The sequence below is a fragment of the Hydra vulgaris genome, chromosome 12 (assembly GCF_038396675.1).
Source record: "Hydra vulgaris chromosome 12, alternate assembly HydraT2T_AEP".
Classification (NCBI taxonomy): domain Eukaryota; kingdom Metazoa; phylum Cnidaria; class Hydrozoa; order Anthoathecata; family Hydridae; genus Hydra; species Hydra vulgaris.
This window is the reverse complement of record NC_088931.1, coordinates 48,737,655-48,752,113: the sequence shown is the minus strand read 5'-3', so window position 1 is coordinate 48,752,113 and position 14,459 is coordinate 48,737,655. Positions and strand designations below refer to the sequence as shown.

The window sequence follows — 14,459 nt, the reverse complement described above, 5'->3', positions numbered from 1 at the left end:
ATCAATTATGAGACAAAATAACAATTGCATGAAGCAAACATAACTGATTTTTTATTAATATTATTGTTGTTGTTTTTATTATTATTATTAGTGCTTTGTAACCATAATTTAATTTTAATAATTAAAATCAGTTTCTTGCTAACTGTCACAATATATTCCTTTGATTGGTTAAACATACTAAAACTTGTTACATTATATCAGGTTGATTTGGTAAAACACATTAAAATTTGTTATAAATTAATAACGAAAACTATGCATTGTTTGAACTACTACAAAGTCTTATACTATATTGTTAATACTTATGTTTTATTTGATACAATGCAAAAGAGTTTATCATGATTTTTTATATCTCCAAATTCCAGGGATATTTCTAAAATAATCCTGGGATTTCAGGGTTTTAAAATTAGGGGGGATTGCAAACCCTAGTTTTAAACATGATTTAGCTCTTTTTTTTTAATGTTTACAGACTATTTTCCAAAATAAATAAGTCTGTTGAATTTCCCCTGAGTGTTCCCGAGAATAAATAAAGTTTTTATGGTAAGTTTTTCCTGAATTTACATACTTTAAGCATTTTACTTTGATTTCTTTAAATTTCATTCTGAATTTTTCAAAGTTTTCTTGATATTCAATTTGCACTAAGTTTTCAAGTTTTTTTTTTATTCTTTAAAGACTAACTTTTTTATAAAAACTGATAAAACCTAAATAAAGCATTAGGATTGTCTACACAATAAAAAAATATTGAGTTAATGCAAAATAAATCATTTTTACATAAAAAAAACTCTTATAAAAGTATTTTAATTGGTTTTTTAGTTTATTATTTTTCCTATAATTTTCCCCCATTCATTAAATATTTGTTCTAGTTCTTTTATTTTAATCAAACTGAATGTCGTATTTCATTCAAACCAAACTAAATGTTGAGAGTGTTTTAAATAAAATTACCTCAATTGTAGTAAACCTCCCCCCCCCCTCCTCCTTTGGAGCTCTAGGTACACTTAATTAAAGAAAAAAACTTTCAAAAAAGTTTTTTCAAACAATGATTTTAACATAAACTACATTAGTTTACATAATTTTTTAATATAAACACATTTAATGTTAAAACAAATAAATTAATATAAATACAAATTATATGTTATAGAAAAGTTATAAGAACCTTACTTCTTGAGGATAAACACGTCTTTTACTTGTACCTAAACACAATATAAAAAAGGTTCTAAAACATGAACACAAGTATTACAAGATGAAAAAGCAATAAATAGTTATAGTTTTGTTACATGGAATAAAATAGCTATCCTAAAAAGCAAATTAAACTAAATAGATGTGTTTATTTCATTTGTTGTTTATGACTATTTATACATAACATGCTTTACTCAAGTTAGACAACATATATATGCCTCAAATAAAGAAGGATTATTATATGCAGTTTGTAATTAACAATAATGCAGGTCAATATACATTTATAATTAGTTCAATAATTTTACTTTATGCGGAAGAAAACTTTACTATATGCAGTAGAAAAATTATAACTCATCAGTAAACCTACTATACTTTAGTTAGTAAACAATAATAAAATAAAATGGTATAACAAATAAAGACTGTCTGGAACAATAATGACCCATGACATTTTTAAAATATTTCAAGAATCACTTAATTTTTTAAATTATATAGAAAATAGTTTGAGATAACAAAAGTTCAAATTAATCGGTGTTCGACTTTGTTGAAATTAACTGTACATATTAATATTAACATTAAATATTAATTGAAATAATGATTTTAAAAGGTGATAAGTTTCTTTTTTATTTATATAATGTTATGAAAGGTTGTTTTTTTTTATCTTTAGATTTTAGCTAATTAGACAACATTCTGTTAACATTTTAGCATTAAAAAATATCAACTTTTTTAAATTCAAAAAATTTTAAATTACACAACATACTTGTGAATCAAAGTTTTTATAAATATATGAACTTTCTTAAGACATTTTAAGAAAGATATTGAATAAAAAAACCTGAACGGAACAAGTATAAACTAAATTTTTTTTTTTAAAGACGATATTTTCAAAATTATCTTTACTGTGTTTAAAGTGAAAAAAAAAGAAGTTTTTTTTTGAGAAAATAATAGGGGCATGGCCCCCATCCTCATTTATTTTCTCAAAAATAGGAAAAGTTTCAGAGCTCCAGCTAGTACGAAAGGTAGTGAAAAATCAATTGCAATATATTGCTACAAAAAACTGTGAATTGGGACCTGGATACAATTTGAACATGCACGTTCATCAACACTACAGAAGTGCCAAAGGTTTCATAGCTCCAGCTAGTCTGGTAGTGAAAAATCAATCACAATACTCTGCTAGTGGGGACCCTGTTCCACATATTGCAGATCAAAAAGGATTTTGATCTGCAATATATGGAAATCCATATATTTGCAGATCAAAACCCCTTTATTTTCTGAAAGATCAATGAATATAAAATCATGTGTAATTTTTTTTTTTTTTTTTGATATCATCAAAGCTACATGGATTTTTTGAGTATTAAAAACAGGTATACAAAAAATTGCCTAAATTTATTTAAATCAATAATAGCAGGTACTTAATAATAATTTTTTAAAGTTATGTGATTTAAAACCTTTAAATAAACATTGTGATTCTGAGGGGACAAGCGGGGCCTGGCCAATATCTGCTTAAAGTAAAATGGTCATATATCTAGATCATCTTGGAGCTAGAAGCTAAATATTAGTAAAATAAGAATACCTTAGCTAGAAGCTAAGGTATTCTTATTTTACTAAATACTTGAAACTGTATAAAAATCAGCAAAATCTGAGATATATGGTGACATTTTTAAACATTTCAGAGTCAATTGGAATTACCCTATACATACTATACACGAAGCAGAAATTCCCTTGAAGTTTCCAACAGAATTTCCCTTGAAGTTTCCAACAAGAATTCAGAAAAAGCCAAAATTGTAATCGAAATTCCCTTGAAGTTTCCAACAAGAATTCAGAAAAAGCCAAAATTGTAATCGAAATTCCCTTGAAGTTTCCAACAAGAATTCAGAAAAAGCCAAAATTGTAATTGAAATTCCCTTGAAGTTTCCAACAAGAATTCAGAAAAAGCCAAAATTGTAATCGAAATTCCCTTGAAGTTTCCAACAAGAATTCAGAAAAAGCCAAAATTGTAATCGAAATTCCCTTGAAGTTTCCAACAAGAATTCAGAAAAAGCCAAAATTGTAATTGAAATTCCCTTGAAGTTTCCAACAAGAATTCAGAAAAAGCCAAAATTGTAATCGAAATTCCCTTGAAGTTTCCAACAAGAATTCAGAAAAAGCCAAAATTGTAATTGAAATTCCCTTGAAGTTTCCAACAAGAATTCAGAAAAAGCCAAAATTGTAATTGAAATTCCCTTGAAGTTTCCAACAAGAATTCAGAAAAAGCCAAAATTGTAATTGAAATTCCCTTGAAGTTTCCAACAAGAATTCAGAAAAAGCCAAAATTGTAATTGAAAACTGATACAAGAAAAGATTCAAAAAAATAAATAATACATTATTACAGTAACCAACAGAAAACTTAACTGTTAAAACTGAAACATTTGGTAAGAAAGTTATGAAGTCTAAAATTTATTTAAAGAGTATTTAAAAAAACAACTTTTGCCTATGATTTGCTCAATTTCTGGTCTGATCTTCCCATTACTTAAGAACTGTAATCGACTGGATTATGAATATGCTACCACACCTGGAAAAAATCATTTTAAATGGCCTAACTAAAAAAGAAACCATCCTTTATTCAATTTTTTTAAGTTGATTCATGTAACAACACCAAATAACTAAAGAGTTAAAAGAAAGCGAGAAAATAATTAGACTTTTTTTTTTAATTAATTATTTAATTTAATTATTTTTTTTTAATTTTTTTAATTTATTTTTTTTGATTAATTATTTAATTTAATTATTTTTAATTAGATAACTGTTTTTATTTGTATTTTTTTTTCAATATTTTACAATTTGAAATTAAGATACTTTTCTCTTATAGACAAAGCTTAAAAAATAATCTAATACATTTCTGTGTGATTCTGCTGTCAAAAATCAAAATAGATAACCTCAGTAATCAAATAAAGCCAAATGTGTAAATTAGTTATTACTATATATAACCAAAACATTGATAGGGTTTTTTTTCCCAAAATTTGGCTAAATATGGCTGATTCAAGGATATCTATAAGCATTTTACCACTTGAGCAATGATTTTGTTAAACAAACAACAAATGTAATTTTATATTAAAATATCAAGTTAAAAATTTAACCATTTAAAATTAATAAAAACAAAAGTTGAAGATATTATCAAAAATAAATTTAGAAAAAACTTACTTGATTGAATTAAATTTTCAGACTGAGTTTGATGCTGTGTTATATTATTTGCTACATTTAAATTTTCAGTTTGATTCTGTATTGTAAAGTTAGTTGCATTTGGACTTGCTGGATGTGGTACAAATTGGGTCTGTTGGTTTACTAGTTTATTCTGTTGCAAAGCTGAATGTGGATTAATTTGTGGGAGTTGGGCAATTTGAGGCGGTAAAACATTTTGTGTTAGTTGAACTGTTTGTGGGGGAGGAGCATTTTGAAAGCGTTGACCATTAGATAAATAAGTAGGTGTACCTTCAAAAGTAGGTATTGAAGAAGTTTTCATAGTTGGATTTATTCCCAGAACTGGTCTCAATTCTTGGTTAGGGTATTTTAAATGATGCCCATTAGGTATACCTAAAAAATATGAAAAAATAAAAAATATATATATAAGCCTTCTAAGAGAAAGCATGCAGTTGCATGACTTATCTGACCACACATATAATATTTTGTTTTGACAACTAGGACACAACTCTTTGCGTTTGTTTTGATGATTTAAAAGACCAAACTAGACTAAAAGAAAAAATTAAAATTAATAAATACATAAAGTAAAAAAAGAAAATAAATCTTTACGAATGAGAAAATAAATAAAAGATAAACTTGAAAAAATAAAAATATAAAAATAGCATATATATGTTTTACTTAATAGACTTAAGTAAAAATCGAAGTTTTAAAGTTATTTAAACCAAACTTAATTTCTTCTAAACATAATTACTTTAAAACTTCTAAATGTCTAGATTAAAAAAAAAGATTAGTTAAAAGGATTTAACACCTAATATTTAACTAACAGTTGCATCTCAAATGTAGAACGTTACATCATCTAAAGTGCTACACTGACACTGCTAGTGGAAAAAATTCTTACAATTAAGCTATTAAGTAAGACGCTTTTAAATTACAAAAATATATATTCTCTTTATGCATTTATTTTTTCTGTTTTATCTATTTTTTACTTTATTATTCATTAAGATTTTGTTTCTCTTTTCAGTTTATAATTAATTTTTTTTGTAGTTTTGTTTTTTCAGCACATTTTTAAACACGCAAATAATCAAAACATACATACATATATATATATATATATATATATATATATATATATATATATATATATATATATATATATATATATATATATATATATATATATATATATACATACATATATATATGTGTGTGTGTGAGTGAGTGTGTGTGTGTGTGTGTGTGTGTGTGTATGTGTGTGTGTGTGTGTGTGTGTGTGTGTGTGTGTGTGTGTGTGTGTGTGTGTGTGTGTGTGTGTGTGTGTGTGTGTGTGTGTGTGTGTGTCTATATATATATATGGTCATAATAGCACAAGTTTTGTAATAAGTCTAATAAATATAACAATTTTTTTCAGTTTCAACAACATGTTTCAATTATATAATATATTTTAAAATGATTATTGTATAATCGAAACATGTTGTTGAAACTGAAAAACATTGTTATATTTATGAGACTTAATACAAAATTTGTGCTATTACACCATATATATATATACATGTATTACACTAGCATCTGCCATTTTAAAAATAAAATTCTATTTGCATTTTTTTTTATCATGGTTTGTCATCTTTAAAAAACTGTTTTTTTCCTATCTATGTATCACTACACCACCAAGAATATTGCTTGTGATAAGAACTAGGTAAAGTCACTCTGAATTTTTGTACCTATCTATATCATTAATAATTTGTTTTACTAACTTTGTTAACAGATCTTTTTTATTGCAAAACATATACAAGGAAACAGGGTGTCTCAATCAAAGGAGTCAAGCCTGTAAAAGTAATTTAGCCACAAAGATGGCTACATTACTTTTACAGGCTTACTCAAAAAAAAAATAAACATTAGAAAAATATTATTCTTAGTTAACTACCTATATTTTAATAAACAAAAGAACAATGAATACAGAAAAATAAAACAAAATAAAAATATTTAATTAAATCTTCCTTAATAATTTTGCAATTAAAAAATGCTTAAAATATCATTTCTTGAACTTACTAAACTTATTCTAACTTTTCCCCTTGCAAAATCTCAGCCATTTCCCAGTCTTTACTTGCACATAAAACTAAATCTTAATAAAAAAATGCCAGTAAAAGATTCTGATTTGTTTGCCTAAATGCAATCATATTGACTGGGATTGATAACCCCAATAAGTTTTTGCTTAATTACATCAATTTAGATGCAAGAACTTCAAGTAAATGATATTTTTCACTTAATTATTTGATGAAAAAAAAGAGTGTTTGTTATGATAAAAAAAACACCTATATTATAAGCACAAAAATAAGCGCTCAAAACGAGTGAAAAAATATGTACATGCGTGCCAGCAAAGTGAAACCTGCTCCAAAACCTTAAAGAAAATATTTTCTAGCAATCTAGTTTTAAGTTTTACAGTTTTTACTAGTGTTAAACTAAAAATACTCATCCTGTGCTATAAAAAAAGTCAATTTTCAAAAAAGCACCTAGTTGTAAAAAACTGCTTCGAACTTCCTCTAATGGCATTTTCATTAAAAAAATGCTATTATGAAAAATCATTTAAGTCATAAAAATGTAAGACTAAAGATGATAAACTATAATAACAACAAATTAAAAAAAAAAAAAGCAAACTTATATTACATCACATAGGATTTTAAAAAACTTCTAATACCAATTTGAAGTTATAATTGTTTGCAATAAGAAAATCATTTTTCTAAATGGGGTCATTCCATGCCAAATGGACCAAGATTTCAGGATTTCAAAATGGACCCCCTCAGATTTTGATAAAACTTAGTGGGTTTATTAATATCAATGAGAAAGGCAATTCCTGAAAATTTCAGCATAAAATCTTTTGTGGTTCATATATGATATGGTCATTTGAAATTTCTGATTTTTCTAAAAATAAAAACTTCAGTAGCAAAAACATAATTTGTTCATACTTTGAAGCTCTATATTTTAAAAACAAAATTTCAGAAAATCTTCTAGTTTTTTTTATTGTATACAACTCTAGACTTACTTTAATAAAACTTTGACATTGAATTCTTGAATGTCACATTTTTTCCATAATGGCTACTTAAAAAACTGAAAAAATTGTTTGCAAAAATAAAAAGTTGATTTTTGATGAGTCGATATACAAAACCTGCAGTTTAAGAAGTGAAAAGAAATATTTTTTAGTTTCTATATATGATAGGCTTCTAAATTTTTTAGAAATTTACTGAGAAGATACAATTCAGTAAAAAATTATAGACCTCTAAAAATGGCTGCGGCTAAAACTTAGGAAAATGTGCCTCTACTTCAAACCACCGGTAACCTTGGATCAAGACTGGTTTTAATAAGATTTTTTCTTTCTTCTAATTTAATAGACTTTGTTACAGTGATTTCAGAAAATAGTGGGTAATTATGGGAAAGTTACAAAATCAGAACAATGAAAATTACCCAAGATACATTTAAAACAATAAAAATAAAGTTATTGTTGTACTTTAGTTTGTATTATATATTGTAATACAAAGTATGTATGAAAATAAAAGTATTTTATGATCAGTACTAGAAATAAGCCTTTAATTTAGTCTGAATTCAATTCAATTTTTAAATAGCCCTAGTTCTTACCTGCCCCCCTCCCTCTATTATTTACTTTTTAACATTCACATTTTTTCCCAGAACTTAGAAAAAAAATTGTAATTGAACACTTCTCTTTACATGGTGTGTAATGGTAGATAATGATTGTAATATAGCTTCACTTGCTTCTCTTTCACCAGGATTTAATATACCATGTGTTTATAATGCAAAATGATGATCTAAATATGAAAATGATAATCAAATAAGTCAAATTAACGAGGAAGGGTGGAATCGTGAATGTATTGAAAAAATATTATAAAATTTATAGTCATGATATTAAATATTAGGTAAATTAACTAAAAGTCTTTCATTTCAGTTTTACCTAATAGGCTACTAAAAAGTTTTATATGAAAACAGTAAAAACTAAATTTCAGTTTTTATATGTGTAAGTTTCAGGCCTTGTTACGAGATTTCGCTGCATAGCGAAAACGCGTAACGCATTTCAAAGTAACTCAAGTCAGCAAATATATTTTGCATTGTTAGAAGTTATATTGCGTCACTAGCGTCATTTCAAGTACCGCATTGTAATTAAAGTTATTTTATTAACACGTTAAAAATCATATAAACAGTTTTTTTTTTTCTCACTATAACAAAAGTTACAAATAAAATCTAGGTTCTTATTTAAAAAATCATTTTTATTATTTTTTTCAAATATGAACTAAATTTTATTTTGAAAAAAATATTTTTTTCATGAAACGTAAAATAATGTTTGTTTATTTTCTTATAATTTTACAGTTGGTTTTTGGTTATTTTATTAACTGGTAATAAATTTTTTCTTATTTAATTTGAAAAACTCTTTTTAATAATGTTTTTAAACAATAAAGAGTTTTTTTTGTTACTTATCAGTTACCGATAGCATATTCGTGATCGTAATTTATTTTCATAAATTAAACGAACGTCATTAAAACTTTATGTTATTGAATTAACAATAAACAAAATATCTTATTAATAAAATATTTACATCAAAATAAATCGTGCACTTTTTAAGCTATTATGACTAAAAATAATTTTTATATTTAAAAGGAATTATATATTTAATTTCTTAAGATGAAACTTAAAACACTTTATTTTTTTAACTAATTTTTAACAACAACAAAAAAAATTATTAAACAAACCGTTTTTTTAACAAAAAATCTATTAGCATACATTTGTGGTTAAATGCTTTTACTAACGACTTTCTTCTGAATAAACGTCATGTTAATGACAATCAAAAGATAATTTAAATATTCTAAAAGATATAAGTTTTTGCGTAGCGCAAAACTGCTGAACGCGTAGGCAAATTGCCTTTTCGCAGGCAAAATGCAAGCTGCATAACGCTTCTTAACAAGGCCTGATGTTTAGTGGTGTGTTTGGGCATAAAGGCACTTTATACATCAGACATAAAACCAGACACACCATGTAAGGAGAAGTGTTCAATTTCAATTTTTTTCTAAGTTCTGGGAAAAAATGTGAATGTTAAAAAGTAAATAATAGAGGGAGGGGGGCAGGTAAGAGCTAGGGCTATTTAAAAATTGAATTGAATTCAGACTAAATTAAAGGCTTATTTCTAGTACTGATCATAAAATACTTTTATTTTCATACATACTTTGTATTACAATATATAATACAAACTAAAGTACAACAATAACTTTATTTTTATTGTTTTAAATGTATCTTGGGTAATTTTCATTGTTCTGATTTTGTAACTTTCCCATAATTACCCACTATTTTCTGAAATCACTGTAACAAAGTCTATTAAATTAGAAGAAAGAAAAAATCTTATTAAAACCAGTCTTGATCCAAGGTTACCGGTGGTTTGAAGTAGAGGCACATTTTCCTAAGTTTTAGCCGCAGCCATTTTTAGAGGTCTATAATTTTTTACTGAATTGTATCTTCTCAGTAAATTTCTAAAAAATTTAGAAGCCTATCATATATAGAAACTAAAAAATATTTCTTTTCACTTCTTAAACTGCAGGTTTTGTATATCGACTCATCAAAAATCAACTTTTTATTTTTGCAAACAATTTTTTCAGTTTTTTAAGTAGCCATTATGGAAAAAATGTGACATTCAAGAATTCAATGTCAAAGTTTTATTAAAGTAAGTCTAGAGTTGTATACAATAAAAAAAACTAGAAGATTTTCTGAAATTTTGTTTTTAAAATATAGAGCTTCAAAGTATGAACAAATTATGTTTTTGCTACTGAAGTTTTTATTTTTAGAAAAATCAGAAATTTCAAATGACCATATCATATATGAACCACAAAAGATTTTATGCTGAAATTTTCAGGAATTGCCTTTCTCATTGATATTAATAAACCCACTAAGTTTTATCAAAATCTGAGGGGGTCCATTTTGAAATCCTGAAATCTTGGTCCATTTGGCATGGAATGACCCAATTAACTAAAGATCATTTGATCAAATAATAGAAGAATTTTTGAAAACAACTATCATACTATAAGTAAAAATTCCAATAAGGTTTTCGAAACATATCCAGATACTTATTGACAGAATGGAATAAAATGATGAATGCTGATCACCAAAAACCTCAATGTCAACAAATAAAAGAAGGCCTTGAATAAATGGTAATCAAGAAATAATAAAGAAACTTTAAAGTATTAAATTAAAAAAAAACTTATGAGCAAACAATAATCTCTTTTCAAAACAATTATTGTGAAGACAAAATTGAATTTAAGCAGGTTTGTCAACTAAAAACATTTAATCTTCAATATACCAAAAAGTTGTCTCACATGTGCTTAAGTTTGCCTTAAACACATCTTTTTGTTTTCTAATGCTTTAATTGAGAATAACATTCTTTAAAATTTTGTTTGTATAGACTCATTAAGTAATTGTTTGGATTACACTATTTAAGCAAATTTTATTTAACAACAAGGAAGCTACATTTTTGGCAATTTTTTTATTTCTCAGTTTAGATATAAAATCATAAGGCATCTATAAAAGAAATTTTATGGATGCTATTACAAGTGAAAATTTAGCAAAGTGAAGCCAGAAAAAAACTGAAATCTAATTTGCAAATGATTTTATAAGTCCACTTAAAGGCATTAATGCCAAAGTTTTATATTTAAAAAAAAAAAAGAAAACTCTTTACTTTTCACGAAGTACCATGCAAGTAAAAAATCTGCCAACCTTTTCTATGTCAATAAAAACAAAATAAAATAAAAAGATTTTCACCATTATGTATTATATTAAACATTTTTATTTTAATTTTAATAAAAGAAATTGTTTACAATTTATCGCTTACACAAAGAAAAAAAAATCTACAATATCCTTTAAATTATTTTAAAAACAAACTCAAATTAATCCTCTTGCTTTACAATAAAAATTTGCTATCGACACTGATAACTTTTTAAAATTGTGATCAAAAATCTTAAGCAAAAGAGCAATCAATTACTTGCAACTACATTTGTAAATAAAATTTTAAATTGGTTCGATACTTTTGTAATCACTTTTATGTTGTGTAAAACTACCTGATAGAACTACGACAAAAATAGTATAGCAAAAGCATTAAAACTATAACTTTTAAATAGCACTATTTTTTTTCAGAAACAATTTTTAGGAAGTCAAGTTAATTCTTTGCAATGCAGAGATAGATAAAATTTGTAACTGTAAAGAAAAACATAAAGATACATTGAAAATACAAACCTTGATTTAAATAATTTTGATTATGAATTAATGGATATTGAACATTTACGTTAGAGATATTTGTGTCATTAGAGTTCTGTATACCATTTTGCTGAGCAACGATGCTATTATTGTAGAAACCATCTTGTAAATTTCTTTTATCAGATTGAATACTCATTTCTTAATTTTTTCAAATATACTATTTAAATAAGGCTCATTTCAAGGATGGTTTTAACATTGCCCTTATTAAAACAGGCTAGGAGAATAGACTAGTGAATAAAATCAACAACTGTATTATCGGCAACCGGACATTTTAAGTATAACCAATGGTTGTTGTAAGAGAACGCTGAATTGAAAAAATAAAAAATCTTAAGTGTTCTGACGTCATTTTTGTTTCATAATTTTTCCGTCGTTATCAGTTAAAATGATATAAGTTTATTTAAAATTAAAATATTATAATTTTTTTTATTGTTATTGTCTTTATAACAAGGATTTGTCTTGAATTTAGTAACAAAAATATATTACTGAAAATTTGAGTTTTTGAAATTTTTTTAAGGTCATTATTCAAAATAGTTTCAGACAAAGTTAAAACGAATAAACAGCCCATCAAAGAATGCGTAAATAGGGGAGCGGAGCGCGCTGTGTGACATCACTGCATTAACGAAACCTTTTAGGCGAAATATTACAGTCTTGGAATCCCTAAAACTAAGCACCTTATGAAACTTTTGTATATTAGACACAAGTGATTTTTAACTTTTTTATTATTTATTTTTTTTGAAAATCGAAAAACTTTAAGCTAGAGTACCTTCATTAGACCATAAAAAGTATAAACTTCGGTTGGTCACATAATATTTGAACAAAAATTGTTTGTGCTGCTATTTTTGAAGTAGGTGATAAAATATAGTTATTAATAACTTCTATTTGAAACTTTCCCTCAGTTCCAATTTTTTCCCTTGTTCATATATATAGAAACGCTCTTCCGAAGAAAACCTCAATATTTCCAATTAACTTATCATAGAGCACATGATATTATTAATTTAAAAATATAAATCTAACAGACAAAAATTAAATAAGTTATATAAAGCATAATTTGAAATTAATTACTTTTAATTGTCATAACTTACCTTTTAACTGCCAATACAACTGCAGTAAAGATGCACATTTGAACAATCCGAGCATTTGATATTTCTGTCTTCACAAGGAAAAATCATACAGTTACAGCTAGCAGTTCAAACAGTTTTTTGCATGATTCTTTTAAACTACAAAGTGTTCTTTAAATATTTTTATCTTTAATACCTTCTAAATGTCTCAACTTGTATAAAGAACTTACAATAAGTTAATAAAAAGTTTAGAAGGACTTCGGCCTTATAAGTTACATCGACTAGTTCTCCTTGCACGTATGTAAATATTTCTAAATATAGACGAGTATCTTTGTGGGTGCGTGATTTATTACTCACCAACAACTGACCTACTAAGCCTTTACATGACCAAAAACACATTCAATATGAAATAATTAACTCACCCACGTGGTTGACTAAAATGCCTACGTGACCTGAATCACTTTCGATTCAATTAATAAAATCAATAGTTTTATTGCTTATGATACACCTGTGTTTAGTGAGATCTAGTCGGAAGGTTTTCTCATATAATGACGCAAGCAAAGTAGTAACGCAGGAATTATCTGACGACTCAATATTAAAGAATGTTTATCCGCTGTCAACAAACCATAGCACAGTGGGTCAGAAGCCGGCAAAACCATACAAAAAAGTTTTTAAATTTTGAAATTTTGAAAAAGGCAAATTTTGCTCAATATATTAATAAGCCAGAAATTATATTTTATTAAAAAATAATTTTTCAATAAAACGCCATATTTGTTGTTTAAATATTTCCTTAAATTTTTATCAATAACGGGTGATGTGGAAGTTATCGGACAAATCCTAATTTCATTATTTGAGCATAATAATTAGTTGTTGTGGTTTTATGCGTAGGCATAAACGTTCTATAAAATATAAACTTTATTATTTGAAACACAATTATTTAAAATGAGGTTAAATGCAGCTGAACGAGAATCTTTTCGAAAGCGACTAAAAATGTTTTTTGTAAATAAACCTAATATAAAAAAAAAAATCGTAAATCATTTTGAAAAGGAAGGATTTGCTCGAAGTACAATATATGATAACATAAAAAGACTTGAAACTGTTCAATCGTTTTCTGATAGAAAGCACCCTGGTCGTTCAACATCCCGGACTAGAGAAAAGAAAGCCGAATTAACGAGACTTGTCAACAATCGAAAAGGGGTCAGTCAGAGAAAAATAGGTATTAAATTCGGTGTAAATCAATCGACAATTGGTCATCAGTTAAAAAAAATGAATATTAAATATAGAAAACGTGAGAAGACTCCAAAATACACAATAGAACAACAAATAAAGGCAAAGAAAAGAAGCAGGAAACTAGTTAACCAACTCTATAACACAAAATCGCTTCTAGTCATCGATGACGAAAAATACTTTTGTTTTGCAGGGGGCAACATGCCTGGAAATTCTGGAAACTACACAAACAACAAAAAGACATGCCCAGAAAGTGTTCGTTTTATAGGAAAAGAGAAATTTCCAAAAAAATTATTAATGTGGATAGCCATATCTGACCGTGGTATGTCCGAGCCATTGTTTCGCACTTCCAAGGCTGTAGCGATCAATTCATCAATCTATATTAATGAATATTTAGAAAAACGACTTCTTTCGTTTTTTCACAAGTATCATGGAGACTTTAACTATTTATTTTGGCCAGATTTAGCAAGTTCTCATTATTCTAAAGATTCTCTAAATTGGATGGACCAATATGTCTGTTCGTTGATAAAGAATCCA

At 26.3% G+C, this 14,459-nt stretch overlaps 1 protein-coding gene across 1 annotated transcript in view; it reads right to left on the bottom strand.

Annotated features, from left to right (window-relative positions):
- Positions 1-11,970, bottom strand: part of LOC100203783 (protein transport protein Sec24A) — a 62,281-nt gene extending 50,311 nt beyond the window's left edge. Inside the window, exons 1-3 of the mRNA XM_065813544.1 lie at positions 11,617-11,970; positions 4,345-4,734; positions 1,156-1,187 (exon numbers count right to left, since the gene is read on the bottom strand). Coding sequence (XP_065669616.1) covers positions 1,156-1,187; positions 4,345-4,734; positions 11,617-11,773 — 579 coding nt within the window. The 5' untranslated portion in view covers positions 11,774-11,970. The remainder of the gene's footprint in view (positions 1-1,155; positions 1,188-4,344; positions 4,735-11,616) is intronic.
- Positions 11,971-14,459: the final 2,489 nt, after the last annotated feature.